Raw genomic sequence first — 20694 nt, 5'->3', positions numbered from 1 at the left:
GAGAATGAACAAGAGATCATAACACAGTATTTAGGAAATATGTAACTGTGAGGATGGTGACCATCTCTGGTTGGCAGGGAAAGCAAGTGAAAACGGGGCTTTCCAGGTCAGGGCAGAGAACCACTAGGCTGCTCTTATTCTAGAGCCTAACTTTTTCCCATGGATATTCACTTTATATAAGCTACATGGCTACACATTGTTTAGATTCTTCTACACATACCTTATTTGCCATAGAAAAAGTTTCATCAGGAAGGATTATTGGGGGAGTGCTGGAAGATGGCTCAGGAGTCGAGAGCACTGTCTACTCTTCCAGAGGACTCAGGTTTGATTCCCAACACCCACAGATGGTAGCTCACAACTTGTCTGTAACTCCAGTCCCAAGGGATCCAACACCCTCTTTTTACCTTCACAGGCATTGCATGTATGTGATACACAAAAATACAGGCAGGGAAAACATCCATACACATAAATGTTTAAAAAGGAGCTTGCATGGTGGCATATGCCTTTAATCCCAGCACTTAGCACACAGATAAGATGATCTCTGTGAGTTCTAGGCCAGCCTTGTCTACACCAGCCTATTATACATAGTGATTTCCAGGACAGCCAGAGCTACATAGTGAGACCTTGTCACCATCAAAACAAAACAAATCTAAAAAAGAAAGACATATAGGAACAAAGTCCCCCTTAATCATACTGTTTAAGATTAGTATGCTTTCCCAGTGAGAAATCCCTCCTCCACAAATTTAAGAATTAACAAAAGAAAAGCTCTTTATTATAGCGCTTGTCCAGCTCTGGCTAATGCTCAAAGAGGAGGTGGACTCCGATTTACTAACTCCTGTGTCTTAGGCTTATGCATTCCACATATGCTGTCATCTTTATATCTCTTTCATGTTCTGGCTCCAGGTTTTAAACAGAGAAAGGAGACTGCAAGTCTGCTCACTTTCGGCAGATAGGATCTGTATAGCAAAGACATTGCCAGGATTATTTAAGTCTATCAGTGTTGTTTTTGAATACTTGTTACCTGGGGTCATCTTGCCCACCTGGCAGATTCTTCCCTATACCCCTATGCCTCTTCCTCCTTAGCACTGGTCTACAAGGGTGCATGGGGCACTGTGATGCCTGGCTTTTACTTTAGTAACAGACCACTTAAACAATTAGGACTTGGTTATGCATAGGGCACTGCCTCAGACTGTTTAAAAAGATCCTGAAGGCCAATCTAAATGTGAAAGGTGTTGTGAGTGATGGCTTGTCTTCCAACATTAAGCGGCTGTCCATTTTTGAACGCATATTAATAGATATTCCAGGTATGTGCACCAGCACTGCAGTCGGGTGCTATGCACATTCTACGAACAGGCAGATATATACATACAATTAAAGATGGCTGGCTACAGTTAACACCATCCCGGAGAACACAGTATAAATGTAGCATTGGGAATGTCTATTTAGCACAGTAAAATGTTAGCGTTTGTCAATGAAATAACAAGACTGTGTATTTACTCAGAATGTGTATTTATACTGGCCACAGGGAAACAATCCACGATGGCTTTCTGTTCTGTATTCTAAAATATCTCAAATGAAAGCCCACCATACCCCTGGGCATTTCCTATTTCAAGTATAAAATCAAGCTGACCCCTTTCTGAACTTTATGGAATATGTACACCACTATTTAGACTCCTTATTAAGACAGTGAGGAATTTTCATTAAGCCCCAATCTGGAAAAACAAACCATGAACAACCATCCACTCGCTGGTCTGTGCTGCGTTATATAACCACACCACCTTACATAAGCCTGACCCTCAACAGAAAGGTATTAACAAAAGCGGTGGGTTTGCTCTGGTGAGTGTCTGCTTTCAATTGGGTGAGCGTGCTCACTAGTTCTACACTTTTGCCAAATGAAGATCGTCTACCCTAAAGTCTTTTGTTTGCGGACCTGTTTCATGGTTCCCTGAAGCCCACCACTTTGCCTATTAAAGCTCCGCGCTCTGTCCTGCCGTTTGTTTTCTACTTACTACTCCTTCAAATGACCGTCACTAATGACCCACTTCTTGCCTCTTATTAAAAATTAGAGCAATATGGAACCAAGTGACTTGACCAAACTGTACTTAGGGCATAGCTGGAGTAATTTTCATTTCCTCAGCTATCACTGTCAGCCTCACAAAACTTTGGGATTCGGTGAAAACAGACGGTTGTCACCCAACTACAAAGGAAGAGGGAAACGACTTAAGTACCCAAATTTAAAGGAACATGATTCCTGGCACTCTAGTGATTGGACACATGACAGTGAGTTGTCCGTTTGTAGGTCAGGACCCTCAATAGTATTAATCCAGTTGATTTTCACTTTCTTTCCACACCTCCCATCTTGAGCACCTCTTTATGCAGAGACCATTTATGATGTGGCTATAAATGGGCCTATTTTAAAATATATTTAAACATAAGATAGAGGTGTCAAGAATGCTTATACCTTCTGGTTTCATTATCTCCTTTGCAGAAAACCAGAAATTACTTTATGTTGAATTAACTGAAAGCCTGCACTCAGCAGTAGCAAAGCAACGTGTTTTGACACCTACAAAGAATGGGGTAGTGTAGTGACAGACTGTAAATCAGTTAAGGCAGGAAGTCAAGAAAGGGATCCAACCATCTGGAGATGACAGACCCGTCCTATTTAATTTCAATAGCATGAAGCTTAGAGCCAGTGTCCACTATGATCCATGTACACTTCCTTAATCGCTAACTTGCTGTGCCAGGCCCTATGAAGCTGGTGATCACTTAAACCCACCCACCCCTACCTCATCCCTCTGCTACAGGAGAGTAAGGCCAACTTCCCGAGCTAAGTCTCATTTTCTGGACTGTTTTATGTACACAATTCTAAGTGGTAAAAGGTAAGTATAGTAACTCAGAACACACACAGGAGGAGAAGGGCAGCTCTTTCTAGATCACAACCCAGGAACAGAAGAGATAATGCTTTCCTTTAAAAGTCCCGAGTATATTTGTGGTTCCCAGATTTTATGCACCTAAAATCCTGCATGCATACATGACATAGAAGTAGACACTGTCTATGGCAACAAGGAGTAGTGACGGAATGGAGGAGGTGAGGAAGGGGAGGTGAGGAAGAGGGAGGGGATATGTTTAATGTACAATATATACTTGGATGAAAATTTTTAAAAAATTAACGCAGCAGCAGTGTACTGGAATGAAGTGGATCTGGTCCTTCAGAGAAACTCACTTTAAACTTAAGAGACTGAATTAAGTATTTGGCTGTTTTTAGATGAATTTTTTATGATATATAATAAATCACAAGTAGAAAGTAATTATAAAATAACTTACACAAAATTGCATAGGTAATTGCTATTGCAACTGTGTTTCTTTTTGTGTGGGAGTAAATTACGACCCCTTTAGGTTTTCAGATAGATTTCTCCAGATAATTCAAAGTCAAGTTACTATATTTTCTTTAGAAAAAGGGAAAATAAAAATCCAACACCCCTTTGAGGTAGAAGCAGGCAGATCTGTTCGAGGCCACCTTGATCTATAGCAAGTTCTAGGCCAGCTAGGCCTACGATAGTGAGACCCTGCCTAAAAACAATCCCTACCCCCACAGCTTTGCTGGCATTTAAACATTTACATAAGTGGACATTATAATTTCAAAGAAAAAGACATGAGTAGGAAAAAGGTTAATACACACAAGTCTCTGTGTGGGACAGAGAATTCCCGCGAGTCTCAAACGTCTGGGAGAAAAATTCCACATGCAAGACAGACATCCAAAATGGCTCAACATAATTTATTTTTTTTTATGTTAAAATGTACAGAGTTCTTTTGAAAGTACTTGCTAGAAAGGGGGAAAAAGATATTACATACAAGGAGAGGAAGGGAGGCTACCTGCCAGGAGCGCATGACATGGAGAAATACAAAAGCATCTAGGTATCATCCCTCCCCTCGCTTACAGTCACCAGGAACAAAGTACAAAGAGGTTACAAAACAGGAAAAGCAAATATAAACAGACAGGAATAGACTTAGTTTGTACATGCGGCTTTTAGAGGCATCTGGAGCTCTATTCACACTCTCTAGAGATCTCTTTAAAGAGAATTTTTATCTTTCTTAAAATAGTTTTTAATATTCTACAACAAAGATAAAAAATTTTAAAGATGGAATGAAATGAAAAAGCTCTTATTTTAAAAGGCATCAAAGTCACTAACAAGTGAGTTTTTAAATTTCTTTTTTTAGAAGATTACCCAAGTTATCTTGCTAAAAATACATTTTTTTTAAAACAGAAGTGAAAAAATGACAGGTACCAATATTACCGTGTTGGATAATTTCTTTTATAATATAGAAAAGAACATATTTTTCTACAATAGTTCTACAGTCACAAAGAGGTTTGTGGAAAAGGGAGCTGCCTGATTGAATTTAGAAAGAAAGAAAAACAAACACATCTGCAAACCAATAGAAACTGAATTCACGGCCCTCATTTCAACAGCTTCTCCTTCTGCCTTGACCCCCCCCTCCTCCCAAACAGACCTCCCTTCCCCCTCCCGTCCCTGCCCCACCCCATCAGGAAGTAATGACACAGCTGGAGATGTAGGAGGGCGGCGGCACAGTGCACATTCTACAGAGATGACCGGGAACTGGGACAGTATATACAGAGAAACCGGGTCCTACGCAGCCTTGCACATGCTCAGAGCTGATAGCGTACAGTGTGGAATTCTGCTTTTCTATCTAACACACTTAATTGAGAAAGCCAATTAAGGTATATAAAAAAGCCCAACAAACCTGTGCATTTGAAAAAAATGTAATGCCTAATTAGTACTTTAAAAATTTATCTATATAAAATGTACAAATAAAGGAGAGAATTTATGCTTACAGGTATTTCTTTAAGCATTATGTCCTCCTTTTGGATATTTGACTGCACATACCAAGTGGTATAATAGTTTCCATCTTCTAATGATGGAATATATAATGTATATATATAATTATAATTATATATATAATTTTTTTCTTTTTTTTCTTTTTTTCTTTTTTTTTTTCTTTTTTTTTTTTAACCTATCCCTGGAGCAAGTGAGAAGAGAATGGGCAAAGTAGTTAAACGACACGTGAGCATCCTGAAGCCCTGCTGCCCAGATGTGCCCTACTATGCTGGTGGTGAGGCTCTCCTTGCTCGGAACTCACAGGAGAGCGGCTAGTGCACACTGGTCCATGGGGATGGGCTCAGGATCTCAAGACAAAACAAAAAACGAGAGGTATGCATCATTTCTGCAGCTATGAAAGTCACACCGCCATTTCCCTTTGGACTCATTCTGCACCAGGTCTTTTCCTACATCACTGATACTACAGTCATTCCTGGAAACTGCATGGATAAAATGTGACAGGCAAATCACAGGGGCTTGCTCTGAGGGTCACCAGAGTCAAAGGCGCAAGCACAAGACTCTTAGTCCACATTTCCAAGTACATACTAAACACAAGAGGTGTGTGGAGTGTGCATGGTATGGCTGATTCACCAGGTGGTAAAAAAACCAAGAGGCTCATGCCCTCTTTTTGATTGGTAACTGACCATGTGTATCCTCCAAAGGCTGGAGTAGGATTCAAACAGCTTTCCTCTGAGATTCTGCTGTTAAGTGAGACTTACAGTATTTTTGTGTCTCTGAGTGCTGAGTGGGAATATTTAAAAAAAAAAAAAAAAAAAAAGAAGAAGAATTATATTACACTTGATTCAAGAAAAACAGGTAATTCAATGAAGTCTACCTAGAAACACTCTTGGGGAAAGGTTTCCAGAGGTGTGTGTTTGTATAGGGAGGGGAGGGAATTTTACAAGGAGAAGCACTTCCTGCCTCGCTTTATTATTAATAATAATAATAACAATAACATTAAGTTTAAGGAGCTTGGGCTGTTCCCCCTGTCCCCATCCCAGTCTCCCCTAAGTGCCTCCTGCTGGAATGAAGTGGGAAATGAAAGGGTGGGTTGAGGAAAAGGGCCTGGGTGACCCTTGAGATGTATATATAACATTTAAAAATGACAACATTGGGAGCTGCAGACAGTGAGGGGGACATACATTGTAACATAAAATAAACTCACGGTTACATAAATTCTGTCCATGTGGTATATAAACAAAGTAAGGCTCCTTTTAATTATGAAAAGATTTTGTGCATGTTTCCCCTACCCAAATCCATTTTTAGATGAGTTCTACTGTAAAATGTTCAAGACTGTGAAGAAAACAAAAACCTAAAACGTTGAACCCCCAAAAAGAGATCAGGTTTTCTAAAAACAAAACAAAACAGTAATAATAATAATAAACCAAAGAAAAATTCCTCTAACTCTACAGTAATATTTTAACTGGAAAAAAAGGTCCATTTTTTCTCTGGTTTGTCAGTATAAAAAGTTCCTTTATTTATATATATTTAAGCTTTTAACTGCAAGTCCATCTCGCTCATCTTCTCATGTAAGGTCCATTAAGTGACTGCTTGGGCACACCAGCAGCATTCATGTAGCTATGATGGGAGGGGCCAGTGTACATCATGTTTCCATGAGGGTTTGGCTGCATAGGCTGCTGGGTATAGGCCTGGCTCCCCATCATTCCCATCTGCATCTGCATAGGATACTGTGCTGTCTGGTTCATGTAGGCAGGGTTACTATGGTAACTGCTATTCATCATGGGCTGTGTCATTCGATAGCTGTTCATGGCATTCAAGGTGTTCATATTCATGGAATTGACATTATAGGCTGGAGTGGGCATTAAATTAACCCCCATATTCATGCCACGCTGAACAGCCAATGCACGAGGGCCAGCCTGCATGGCAACTGCTGGCGGGCTGCGGCCATATAGCTGTTGTTGGTGTGCAGTTGCAGAGGGTAAAGGTGCAGACTTGGAGCGGATAGAAATGTGCCCCTTGACTGGCATCTGCCCTTGCAACCTCTGAGTGTGAGGAATGCCAATGTTGGTGGCAGACATGTTGCACTGTAGCAGAGGCGATGTGAGGTTCATAGTAGTAGATGCCAAGTTTGGGGGCGGAGTCATAGTGGCTTGTGCTTGAGGGGTCCCAGCTAAGGGATGAGATGGAGCTAACTGAGCCAGTCCAGTATTAGACAGAGAAACACTGGTTGCATAGGAAGTCACAGCCGGAGAGTGACTGTAAGGCATGGCATGAGGGTCCATAATGGTGTTAGTCAGCTGCTGCAACTTGGCTAGACTGAAGGTGGCTGATGGTTGAGAGTAGCTGCCAGCACCAAAATCCCCTGGAATCCTCTCGTAGATACTGATGTTCCCAGTGCTTCCAGACTCGGGTATCTCCATAATCATTGGAGCTGCAGTGAAGCTGTTGTTCATACTGCACTGTGACAGAGGAGGCTGCTGCTGGGGGGGTGGTGGGGGCTGGGGCTGCTGCTGTGGTGGTGGGGGCTGGGGCTGCTGCTGCGGCTGTGGTGGGGGAGGCTGGGGTGCTGGTTGTTGCTGCTGCTGCTGCTGCTGCTGCGGAGGCGGTGGTGGTGGCGGCGGCGGTGGCGGCTGCTGGTTACTGGGAGGCCTTTCCACCACACAAGTCTGCGGTGACTTGATATTGCAGTTGGTAGCAGGCTGGACACTGTTCTGTTGCAGCATGCTACAGCTGTTGCCCATGTTTGCCATTTGCTGAGTGACGACGCAACTGTTCTGGGTGAGGCTGCTTGAAGAGGACAGGCCACCATAGGAACAGCTGCTCTGAGAGGAGCTGTTCCCACAGATGCTGCTGCCCATGGTGGAGTCATAGCTGCTTGGGTTCTCATAGTTCTCCGTGGTACTCTCGATGCTGCCCAGATCACTGAAGCCACTGTCCACCACCTGCTGAGAGTGGTCTGATACGGAAGGCACATCCATCATGGGGCTGGTCTCCATGTTCTGCATAGAGGGTGCGGACAGCGATCCTTGCTCTGGGCTGATCTGCGTGTAGCCACTCTCCAGGGCAGGCACGCTTGGGCTGCTGACTGACCGAACTGACTGACTAGGATGAGACGGAATGGAGGATATTGGGCTATTATGCTCGGAAACATGGCAGTCTTCAACCATTGACATCTGAGGGTCCTCGTCGGTGTGCGTATAACTCTGCAGAGTCTGGCAGGCTGCAAGAGTCTCCTCACAGTCCTGGTAAGCTCCTTCATGCTCACTGCTTTCTTCTTGAGTCAAAGACTGCACTGCCTGTACAGTTTCCAGGTCCAGTTCACTGTGTGGGATCTCTTCCTCCTCTTTTAGCTCAATTAATTCTTCTTTAGTGTTTGAGTCTTCCTCGTGGTCCTCCTCAGACCCTGGCATGGTCTCTGACACCACAGATGCCTCATGGGAAGGCTGTTCCTCTTCAGAATCTGGTTCAGTTTCCTCCTTCTCCTTTATAGTCTCCCTACTGTCCTGCATGTTTGCATCTAAAAAAGACTCCTGAACGCCAGGCTCCTCCTTGTGCTCCTCTCTGGCTGGCTGATCCCCTGGCTCTTTTGTCTTTAGAGAGTCTAGATGGCCATCGTCCTCATCATCAGCATCGTGGTCTTCATTCTCGTTCGCCTCTGCAGTCACTTCATCGTCTTCCTCCTGCTCCTGTTCTTCCAACTCCTGAGGCTCCTCCTCCGACTGCCTCTGCTCTTCCAAGGGCTTCTCATCTTCCTCATCAGCCTCGGGTTCTTTGGGTTCGGCCTCGGGGCTGTTGCTGCTGTCCAGTGGGGACATGGCTCTAACGTCACTGCTAGTCGTATCCTCTTCCTCCTCAGCCTCCTCGTCGGCTTCTGTATGCATCTCCTCCTTCCTTTCTTCCAACAAGGGCAAGTCCTCCTTTACCTCAACGGTTTCTTCATTTTCTTGAGTTCTGGGTTTACGTCCCGGTTTAATGGGAACTATGGGCTCAATTATGCACTCTTGCGTAGAAACTGCTATGATTTCCTGATTCAATTTAAATCCTGGTTTTCGTCCAGGTCTTTTCTTCCAGTGGATAGGTTTTCGACTCTTGCCTTTGGGCCATCCCTTTTTCTTTTTCATGGGTGTAGAGGTATCTGGCTCAAGTGAAGCACTGTTCACATCACATTTTCGCAAGAGAGAGACTGGCTTTAGAACAGGAGTGTCTGTATAGAAAAGAGAGTAAAGACAGGTTACAAGATAAGTATTTCTCTGAGACCAACAAGTACAAGAGAAGAATCTAAGGAATAAAGCTAATTCATGATCCATAAAGCTGCACAATGAACTGGCAAAACAATGGAACAATTATGGGCAACACGATTCTACCACCTACAATTTGACAGCAGTTTGAGGCCAAACTCTATGAAGATACATGTAACTAACAGCACAAGTGTCAACTCTAAGGTAAAAATCAGCTTCTTCTGTTTGCTTTTCTGTTACCTCTTTGTTTTTTAGTTTCTACAAATTCATTACTTGAAGTGGGATCATACGTCAATTCCTATAGAGCCCAACTGAGCCATCATCCCCTGCAAACAATTGTTAGTCAGTGTGTTTATATAGGAACATGCAGTGCTAAACAAGTAAGAAAAAGTCAAAGTGCCAATAATATTTAGAAGGAATAAATTCAGCATTGGCATGACTTTTTCCAAATTGTGGCAAAATATATGTAAGATAGAATTTTAATTCTTTTAAAATGGAGTCCAATGGCATTAAATACATTCTCAATTACTACTAATTTTTAAAGACATCAGCGTTGAGGGAGAGTCAAAGGTATGTTTGTGGTATAACTGGGAAGTCAACAAAGGCAATAGCTGTATGACAGAAAAGTCTCAAGGTCACAGGAGCTTACACGTGGGACGTCATTACTGTGACACACAGTGATCAAGACAGAGCGTCAGGTGCTAGTCCACACCAAAACAAGACCAAAAAAGGTGAGTCTCCTAGATATACATCAGTATGTAAGAGTAAAACTCTGGATTATGATTATAACAAGCAAAGACTTTAATGATCACTACATTAAAAGCACATATCATATCATAAGCCTTAAAATAAGAAAAATGTGCTTGGTATGGTATGGATTTCAACACTTAGGAGGCTAAGGCAAATGGGTCATAAATTTGAGGCCAGCATGGTCTTCCTATCTAGACTGTGTCACACACACTCCTAGTTCTTTCATCTGCTCCTGCCACATGCACGCACATGTATGCACACATACACATACCATATATACATACACTCACACAAGTATACACAGATATACACATGCACACATATACATATACACATGCATACACATACACATTCATGCATACATACATACCACACACCACAAAGGACTGTTTTTGTTTGGCTTGTTTTTGGTTCTAGGGACTGAATTCAGGGGCCATCACCACCAAGCTACATCTCCTGTCAGAAAAATCCAAGTTCTATCTACTAGGTTTCAAGTCAAGATTTCAAGAAAATAAAATAAAAAGTTTCTCTAACTAAAGCAAAAGGTAAATTAAAATTGAGCACCTAGATTTCTTCGAATTCACCTGTGGAAATAAAAAGCTCAGATGGAGGCCGTTCACAGCAGTTAGCAATGCAGTGTAGGCAACACAACCCTTCATAAAACTAGGTTAGGACGTCCAAGTCCAGTTTCTTCCTGCCTCCTATCAGGTGAGCCTCAGCTGCTGTCTGTCTGAATGTGAAGTCCAGTATTTGAAGAGTAAATGACTGGAAGCAGAGCTACATCATGTAGCTTAGCCTGTTCTGTTGTTGTTGCCCTTATGAGAGATGCACAGCTGGTGGCTGGGTTGTGCACCTGTGACCCCGGAAGTGAACAGGCTGAGGCAGGCAGACCTCTGTACAGCAAGTGTCTTAAAAACAAAAAAAACAAAAAGAAACAGACTACTGATTGAGTAACACACATCCGAGGCTGGATTCAGAAGATTCCTGAACAGAGGACAGAAGTTCCCACTGGTGTTCAGAGCACTTCCTTAGCATTCATTCTTTAGCAGAGGTGACTCAGCACCTGTCTTAAGCACTCAGCATGCAGAATGAGCAAAACAGACTAACACCAGAGACCACACAGCCTAGTAACCACCTTTAACTGAAGAGTCAGATAAAATCCTAGACAATATTGGGCAAAAAGAACTTCCGACGGTAGGATTTCCTGCAGAGCCAAGAACAGGTCCAGATTAAAGAAACAACTGCAGAAATGGATGTGGATCTATCCCATGCAAACCGCAGGGGTCCCCAGCCCTTCCCTTCCTGCCTAGGGAGTCATCTTCATTTTCCAGCCTTTGTAGAGGGCTGTAGCTGTCCTGCTGTCCATTGAAAGACACGGGAAAGCCCTGTATGGGAGTTCTACAACATACCGTCCACATCGTCTGACTCCTCTTCCTCCTCCTCATCTTTAGATGGCCTCTTAGAGGACTGACACCTCAGGACGTCCTGTGAGGACAAGCGATGGAAGTACCCTCTGGGAAAGAGCTCAGTCTCGTCCTCATCCTCCTCTTCTTCATCAATCTCAAACGTAGGCTCCAGTCTCGGCATTGGTCTCTCAGAGTCAGAGTCTTCAAACGGTTCATCTAAAACCTCAGTGGTCTCAGAAATAGTTTCTGTGACTACACTGCTATTGTGGTGTTTCCGTTTGCGGACTCTTCTTCTTCGGTGAAGAATTGGTTTCTAGTTAGTAAAGAAAGCAAGTATTTTACTTATAGTAATAAACACTTTCTTCTGCTATAACATAAAAGTTTTAAAATTTTGCATAATTAGCATATTTAAAATGAAGATGAAGTTTGCTGAAAGGTATTTTTGTAAAGATATAATAAAGTATTAAGAACACAAAGATGTGGGGCAGTAAGATGGCTCAGGAGGCAAAGGTGCTTGCTGGGCAAACTGGGCAACCTGACAACCTGGGTTCAATCCTCAGATCCCATGGTAAAGGGGAAACTACATCCTCGGGGTTGTCCTCTGACCTCTACACACCTGATGGCACAAGTCCACACTAACATCCACACACACACTCACAAAAAGATTTCAGATGTTAAATACAACGTGATGATAAAAAGCAAGTGTGTCCAAAGAGTAGACGTTGTTAGTGCACTGTTACTAGTTTAGTTACATTGCACACTCTAAGGAGTCATCCATCTGCTTCAACACTGAAGTACCTCAGATGCCACTCCCTAACTTTGTTCAGGAGCAAAAGGAAGAGAAACCCTGCATCTCAAATGCCCCATGCAGTCAGCAGATCAATAAATCTGCATGCCCTGTGAGGAAACCAGTTCAAGTGGAGCACAGAAATCCAGAGCAGAAATGTGTTCACTGGTGTCAAAGAAAACAAAGGCACTGTATGGAACATGGCACATCTTTATACTGGGCTGATCTAATAGCTGACATTACTCAGTGATGTCACCAAGTAATAGACAATAATCCAGGGATGACTGAATCGAATCCTCATTCCACGAAGACTAGAAAGGCTAGAGCTTACTCAGATCCATACATCTAAGCATTGCTGTGAAAACAAGCTATTGGGTCTCCTGTAAGTGAATTTCGAGAATGTCTAAGTACTCTGTATACAATTTCACTGGCTGTAACAATATTTATGTTTTTCACACAAAATACGCATAGCATATTTGTTTTATGACATAAATAGGAAAGATAAGCCCTAGGATGGCAAAGATATATTCTTTATAATCATACAATCAACAGTAGAGATAATCAGTTTAGTTTTTCTCTGCTTCAAAATCTACTGAGAATTTTCAAGTTACATTAAAAATGGCTCTGCTCCTCAGAGAAGGGCTCATTCTACAGCTAAAGCAAGGAATAGCCACGATAAATTTGGAATATCTTGTAGTGTCAGAAAGAGCTTCAGGCAAAGCAAACCCCGTGACAACGATACTAGGAGTATACACAAAGCTAAGGAACCTCCAAATGGCCAGTGCTGGAGGGAGGGGCTAAGACCTAAGTTTCAAACAGTGTTATAAACGGAAGTATCAGGTCCTTACTGATAGACAGCAGAAAAGACACACCTCTAATCTATGCAGACACTCTGCTCTTAGCATAAGGAGCCACACACATCTTAAGTAGGATTTGCATACAATGTCTCCACTACAGTATGAAAAGGAGGGGGAAAAGTAACAATAGCAGAGAAACCCAACAGGGTTAACATCAACAAAATGTCTGATATTTTAACTGATTCACTGCACATTCTATATTGTAAATACCTGTTAAATATTGTGATGAGAATAGTGCTTATCTGCCTTCCTCTCAATACATTACCTCGTTCTAACTAATGAGGGAAAATGTATAAAACACTTGACCTCACAACCTTCAAGGCTGTAGCAAACAAGCAAAGTCGGAGAAACTCATAACCCAGAAGAACCTGGAGAGAATACTACCTGTGACACGGAATGCTGGATGGAATCCTAACCAGAAAAAGGTCATTTAGACAAACTAGAATCTGGAGAAAGTACAGTCCCTACTAACTAATATACATGTTGTAGATCACGAACTCTGACAAACGCGCATGGCGGAGGGACTGGGTTTGGGGTATATGGGAACTCTGCATATTGTCTTTGCAATAATGGTGTAAATCTAAAAAATAGCGTCCCTAAAGGTTTTTCTTGAGAGAGCGCTGCTACAGAAAAGAATGATTTCATGGCTTTGGGTAAGGGCTGACTCTCGTGGCTAGAATGTAGCAGCCTGCATTCTGACTGGCTTGGGCAATGTGGAGGTGCACACCGCAGCCTGGGATATGTCTGGCAAAGAGTAGCCAGTGCCCTCCTACCAGGAACTTGACTTTCCATGACTTCAGTTATTTGCTTTCCAGAGTCTGAAGTTTCAAGCTTATAAACTAACACACATGAACCTGGGTATACTCTGTTTCAGAACTACAGGACAGAGCAGACCTACATAACTCGTCACAGCTACAGGAGGACAAGACGCAGAGCAATCACCTTTCTTTTCAGTGTGGGCTTTGTGAGAATTGGTGGCGAGTTTGAGCGGGGACTTTCTGGCTCTTCCTCCTCCTCACTACTCTCACTGAAGCCTCTGAAGACAGCCCTGTCGCCATCACTGTAGCAGCATGGCAGCCTATCACCTCCTTCTGGCCCTCTGCACTTGAGGGTTTCAGGGCTTTTCTTCAGCTGTCCTCGCCACAGCTCAACACTCTCACTCAATCTCCCCTTGGCCATGTCAGCTTTCCCGTCTGGTTGCACTTGAGACGCTGCCAATTGGTCTTCAATTTCGGGGTATTGCTCTTGGGAGGTTTCTGATTTTTCCTCACATTCTCCATATTGTTCCTGAGGAGTTGATAATGTCTCATCCACAAGCACCTTGGAATCTTTATCACCAAAACGTTCCTGGGTCTTTCTGTTCTTCCTCCCACAGCGGCCCCTCCGAAGGGGCTGGCCATTGGCAGGAAGACTGTCCCGGGGAAGGGCCTGTTTGCTCAGACGTGAAGAACTGGCCAGTTCCTTAACTTCTGGTTTCTTTTCACTTTCTACTAAAGAGGAAGAACCTTGATCTTTGTTCTCCCGAGACACAGACTTCCCCACCTAATTATGGAAAACAAAACCAACAAACAAAACCAACACTGGTTAATTTTTCAGTCTGTTTGGTTGAGATAAGAAAACAGAACTTTAGGAAGAAAATTATTAAATATTGAATAGTTGCCGTGAATGTTTTCTCCTTGCTAGGCACTTTTAAAAATGTATTTCTGTATGTGATTAGTTTAATTCTCACAATAAACAATGAAGTAGGGGGCTGGAGAGATGACTCACAGGTTAAGAGCACTGACTTCTCTTCCAGAGGACCTGACTTCAATTTCCCAGCTACCACATGGTGGCTCACAACCATCTGCAATGAGATCTGGTGCCCTCTTCTGTATACATAATAAATAAATAAATCTTAAAAAAAAAAACCAATGAAGTATTATGATACTATTCTGTAGATGAAGTAACTGAGGCACAAACCCAAAACATCTGACTCTAGGTCTTGTGCTCATAACCACTATGAAATAGCACCTTTGATATCAAAGTTGGTGTTTGTGGTCTATGGATAGAAGATGAAATTAAACATTTTCTAGAAACGAAAACTGATGAACAAGGAAGAACAGGCTAGAGCAGTGGTTCCCAGCCTTCCTGATGCTGCGACCCTTTAACACAGCTCCTCATGCTGTGGTGACCCCACCACACAGCTATTCTCACTGCTACTTCACAACTGTCACTTTGCTACTATGAATAGCAATGTGAAGATCTGTGCTTTCTGACGGTCTTAGGCGACTCCTGTGAAATGGTCTTTTAACACCTCAGGGGTCATACATGACTACTGGCAAGAAGTAGACATTTGAGAAATATGGAATTTTTACATTTTTCTGGAATATTTAAATTAAAATGCAATAATGTAGATAAAATTTCTCTCTCTCTCTTTCTCACTTATCAAAGGAGGGCATAAAGGCTAAAAGCACTACTTAAAAAACAGAGTGCTACAGGAGAACCCAAACAAGTTACGTGTCACCTGAGGAAGAGGACTGAAACCGTACACCACATACAGCCCATCACTAACGCTCTGAAGCCATCTCCGCAGTGTTCTACTTGAAGGAAAATGTGTTTTTATTTCATTTTAACAGCTGTCATATTCAGACTCAACTCAGATTCTTCAGTTATTATATAGCTTAAAATGTAGCTCTTACTGGTACTCGGGTAAATATTAGTCATTATTAACACACTGCCAGAAACCTAATAGTTTTCTAATCGTTTAAGCCTTATTAAAAAATGTAAATAAGAGCAAATATTCCAGAAATTTCTACTATGAAAATAAGACACTAAAGTGCTAGTGTGACTATTTGTGTCCATGTTTACATGTGTGTATGTATGTACAAGTTCACACTCACCCGTGGATGTGCACACGGAGAGGAGAGGACAACTTTGGATATCCTCCCTAATGAATGCCATCTTCTTATTTTTTTTTTAAAAAAAAGATTTATTTTTATGTGTGCTTGCAGTGTTTGAGGAGGCCAGAAGAGGGTGTTGGCACTCCTACACTGGAATTACAGATGGCTGTGAGCTGCCAGGCATAACCTAGGAACTGACCCTGGGTCCTCTGCAAGAGCAGCAAGTGCTCTAAGTCCCTGAGCCTCTCACCAGCCCTTCACCTTATTTTATGAGACAGGGTCTCTCTGAGACTTGAGACCTGCCAAGGCTGGCCAGTCAGCTTGAGGAGTTCCCCCATCTCCACTTCCCCAGCACTGGAATTAGAAATGTGCACCCCTGTGCCCAGCTTTTTAAGATGGGTTCCAGGGATCAAACCAGGTCCCCTACTTTGATTATCCTTAACAACTAAGCATCTGTCTCCCCAATCCTCTAGTAAGGCCATTTGTTGGAAAGGCATCATAATCTATACTACAAATATTCATAAAAGCCGTAACAAACCAGATCATACCCTTACAGTGGTCTCTAATTCTCTTTCTTGGTCTTGGGGCTCTTCTTTGTCTCCTTCATCAGCCTCCTCTTCTTCTTCCTCTGAGACAACAGAGTTGGAGACTATGACTGGAGTCCAGCGTAAGCATTCTGGATCTACATCTACAGGTCGAAGATTCAGCTGAAGCTTTGCCATATGATCCTGGATAAGTTTTTCCCGGCGGATAATCACAAATCTACAACCAGAGAAAAGTTTATAGCAATCAACAATGTAATACGATAAGATAATGAACAGAGAGACACAACTCACCCTAGAGATGATAGCTTCAAAAATAGCTATTGGAGCCAGGTGGTGGTGGCGCACACCTGTAATCCCAGCACTCGGGAGACAGAGGCAGGTGGATCTCTGTGAGTTCGAGGCCAGCCTGGTCTACAGAGCAAGATCCAGGACAGGCTCCAAAGCTACACAAAGAAACCATGTCTCAAAAAACAAAAAACACAACAAAAAAGGGCTGTTGGAAAAATAAAACATCGCCAAGCAGTAGTGGCACATGCCTTTAATCCCAGCACTTGGGAGGCAGGTGGATCTCTGTGAGTTTGAGGCCAGTCTGGTCTACAAAGTGTGTTCCAGGACATCCAGGGCTGTTACAGAGAAACCCTGTCTCAAAAAAGTTTAAAAAAAAAAAAAAAAAGAAAAAGAAAAAGAAAAAAGAAAGCAAAGATGAAGCATCATCTAACTGTGTCAGCATGTGAGTTGGGTAAGAAAGGTAGCAGGGCACACGCCATACTACAGGCTGACTCACACTGGCTCCCTCACTCACTCAGACCTCACCATCCTTTGCTCATCTGATACCTTTTCCTTGTTTCCATTTATTCAGCTCAAATATTTTTCCCTTGTGACCTGACCATTTTAAGCAAAAGTAAATTCTATCCTTCCCTTTAATATATATTTCACTTAGTAGCATTTACATGGGCAGTTAATGAAGTAAAATGAACATATTTTATTTAATGACATTATTTTTAGAGCTATTATTTCACATTGGGGGAGGGAAGCTCCCAATACTAGAAGATAAACAATTCAGTGGCTTAGGTGCCAACTTTATAGACTAGAAAAATTCTGTGTGTTCATCAGACCCAATCACCACACAAAGTGGTGATTCAGCAGCACATGTACTATTGAAGTGAATTACATTAGTACCTGGCTGCCTGATCCCAAACTTACATCATCACCTTTTCCTTAACCAGCAGCTCCTTTGTCAACCTCATCCCATTCCCAAGGTGTACAAAGGGCTGTGACAGACACTCACTGGTCACTACGGAAGTCCAGCATTCGCAGGTGGTGGAGTGTGGAAGTAATGTCTTGAGGACAGACCCCAGTCAACTTGCTTAGTTTCTTAATGCTGATTTGTTTATCGTTTTGGTGATAAAGGCACTCCAATATTACACTTTTCCAGTAAGCCATGTAGGAAAGACGACCTAGATCTGACAGCGGTTTCTCTGGGGACCCTGCTTGGCCTTCACGCTTCGATAACAAATAACCTGGGAAGCCCGAATTACAAACATGTCAGAGACCTTAAAAACACCAACGTTCCTTTATACAATCAATCAACCCAAGTACTATCATCAACGTTAATTTCAAAGGCAAATACCTTCCAAAACTAGAGAATAAACATTTTAAACTACTTTAAAACAATTTGCAGGGAAGGCTATATGTTTATGTACTCAACACTGAATAATATTTCTCTACGGTCAATATGTCACCTTGTTAGAATACGAAAACTGCTAACAACAAAACAAAAGTTTCTCTCACAAGCTGCACTAGTAAGACTAAAGCAACAATGCTGTTTAATTTCCATGTATTACTAGCGGAGCTAGGGGTGGCAGGGGTGGGAGGGTGGGGGGTGTCTTTGTTTTATTTGGACCACTAGAGGGCGATACTCTATGAGGCCTGAGAAGGACACAAGGGTGCCTTGGTTTTTGTAAAATCCTGTTAAGACTGTGGCTCCTTCTGTGGAGGCACTGTTGGTCATTTCTCCCCTCTCCTCCCCTTGGGAAGGAAGCATGAGTGTACCCTTAGGAGCATGCTATGACATTACTCTTTCCTCTAGTTTAGTTTAGTGCATAACTTCCAAGAACTGGAATAAAGAGAAGGGGCAAAAGTTTTCAGAGAAAAATCACTGAAAACAGAAATAGTAGAAACGAAGTAGCTTTTGTCATTATGGAATACTTAATATCAGTCTAAGAATGGTAATCTAGAAAAATTACACTAGAAAAAGTTAAAATACACAGTCATCATACTTGTTTACATGCCTCAACATATGAGTTAATCTAAGTCTATTTTCCCTAACCTTGCTCATTTGAGATAAGGTCTTTCTTATGCAGCCAGGTGTGGAATTTTGGATTCAGCCTCCTAAGTGTTGTGATTACGTGGCCAGCTCCACATACACATATTAGTCAGTACGGTCAAAAGCCAAGTAAACCAGCTTAAATGGTCCAGATAAGAAAGTTTGTCAGCCAGGCTGTGGTGGCACACGCCTTTAATTCCAGCACTCGGGAGGCTGAGGCAGGAGGATCTCTGAGTTCAAGGCCAGCCTGGTCTACAGATTTGAGTTCCAGGAAAAACTCCAAAGCTACACAAAGGAAACCTTGTCTTGAAATACCAAAAAAAGAATTAGTTTCTCAGAACTAGAATCAAAACCCGTAAGTTCGGCCAGGCACGCCTTTAATTCCAGTATTTGGGAGGAGCCAGAGGCAGGCAGATCTTTGTATGCTCCAGGCCAGCCAGGGAGTCATAGTGGGACCCTGGTTCAAAATAACAAAATAAACACTCGATATCCTTAATCTGATCCATTATTTCTACATAGGCTCTTTTCAATATTTTATAAAATTATCACTGTGAAACAGAATGTACATTTCACCATTATCTCTTTAGTACTGTTAGCTTTGACTTTTTAACTCAGATGAAATTATTTCCTGTAACATTCACTTTTAGGGCATTTAAAGCTGGGCCATGTTCTTTTTAACATTAGGTAGAACCATAACTAAACACACTCGCATTTCCTCAGATGACGGGATAATGAAAAGAGGCAGTGCTGCACTTCCTTCTGAACATTTGTTTGGTAGTTATGCAATGTTTCCAACACTGCTGTGGATCAGTGCTACTGCATATAATGAAGTCCTACTGGAAATCAACAGCTGCACATTAGAGACATTTACTGCTGCTCTCATAAAAACTGTATCTAACAAATCCTTTTTACACGTATATTTGTATGTGTTTGTGTGTGGAGCAGATGCATGTGCCATAGTATGCATGTAGAGGTCAGAGAGCAATTCGCAGAGGGTGGCTCTTTTCCACCACGTGGGGTAGAGGGATTCAAGCTCAAGTCATCTGGTCTGGCAGCAAGTGGTTTTGCTCACTGAGCCATTTCGCTGGCCCCAACAAAACTGTATCTGGTATCAGTTATTAAAAAAATGATTTTGTGCTAAGCCAAAAGAAAAAAGGACTGTGGCTTTAACTTTAGGAAGCTCACACAACAATATGATAAGAAATGGCAAGATGGCTCAGCAGGTAAAGGTGTTCACTGCCAAGGTGATGACTTGAGTTCAATCTTCAGGACACACAGGTGGAAGGGAAAAACCAAGTCCTACAAGCTGTCCTCTGAGTTCCACATGCCTACTGGGGGACATAACAAATGTTTAAAACAGAAACAAAGAAATATAAGAAACCTACAAATCTTTACATATATACACCCAACAACTCCACAGGAAGAAATAATGAGAAAATATGTTAATACAATCCTTACTGAAATCGATGAGAAATCTGCCGTAGCCCTTACGTTGGTATTGGGGAAGAATCATTATACAAGAGACATTGTATTTCTGTTGGCAATGCTTTTCCTGGTGGAGAAAACAGAAGCCAAGTTTTAGAACAATAGATGGATAGAGCTGAATAGTAGTGCTAATCATTAATAAACAAACACTACCAGCCAAAACCAGTCATGGTCCTTAGGGAATAGCAATGCACATCAAGAAAATGCCTCTGGGAGAAGGCAGGGCAATGTTCATCACTACCACAGATGCAAAGCAACCATCCCAGGAAGGTAGTAACACAAAACACAATGATGCCATCCAATACTACCAGCCACTGAAAACCAAAGTACTGATGCCCAAGGTCAGCAAAAGAACCTGAGCTCCCAGAAATCGGCAGCACCTTGTGGGCAGCTCCACACCAGTGAAACAGTCCAGGCAGTCCTGAACTGCTAGAAAGGCCAGGCTACCCTGGATTGTATACTCAACTGCACACAAAATATTCCTAAGTGTGGGGCACAAATACAGTTTCATAAAATAGCCGATACATTTCCAATCTTATTTAACTAAGAAGGTAGCCCCAAAGAC

The 20694-nt window shown here is 42.3% G+C and overlaps 1 protein-coding gene across 3 annotated transcripts in view; it reads right to left on the bottom strand.

Annotated features, from left to right (window-relative positions):
• Positions 1-5693: 5693 nt before the first annotated feature.
• Kat6a (lysine acetyltransferase 6A) overlaps positions 5694-20694 on the bottom strand; it is an 87186-nt gene continuing 72185 nt past the window's right edge. For 2 of the 3 annotated variants that reach the window (XM_036209503.1, XM_036209502.1), the window contains 6 exons: positions 20103-20196; positions 17607-17838; positions 16322-16535; positions 13837-14436; positions 11254-11563; positions 5694-9060 (listed from right to left, as the gene is read on the bottom strand). In XM_036209503.1, coding sequence (XP_036065396.1) covers positions 6413-9060; positions 11254-11563; positions 13837-14436; positions 16322-16535; positions 17607-17838; positions 20103-20196 — 4098 coding nt within the window. In that variant the 3' untranslated portion in view covers positions 5694-6412. The remainder of the gene's footprint in view (positions 9061-11253; positions 11564-13836; positions 14437-16321; positions 16536-17606; positions 17839-20102; positions 20197-20694) is intronic. The other variant, XM_036209504.1, reaches the window with a different exon arrangement.

This window comes from Onychomys torridus, chromosome 17 (assembly GCF_903995425.1).
Source record: "Onychomys torridus chromosome 17, mOncTor1.1, whole genome shotgun sequence".
In the NCBI taxonomy this organism is placed as follows: Eukaryota; Metazoa; Chordata; class Mammalia; order Rodentia; family Cricetidae; genus Onychomys; species Onychomys torridus.
This window is presented reverse-complemented; position numbering and strand designations above follow the sequence as displayed.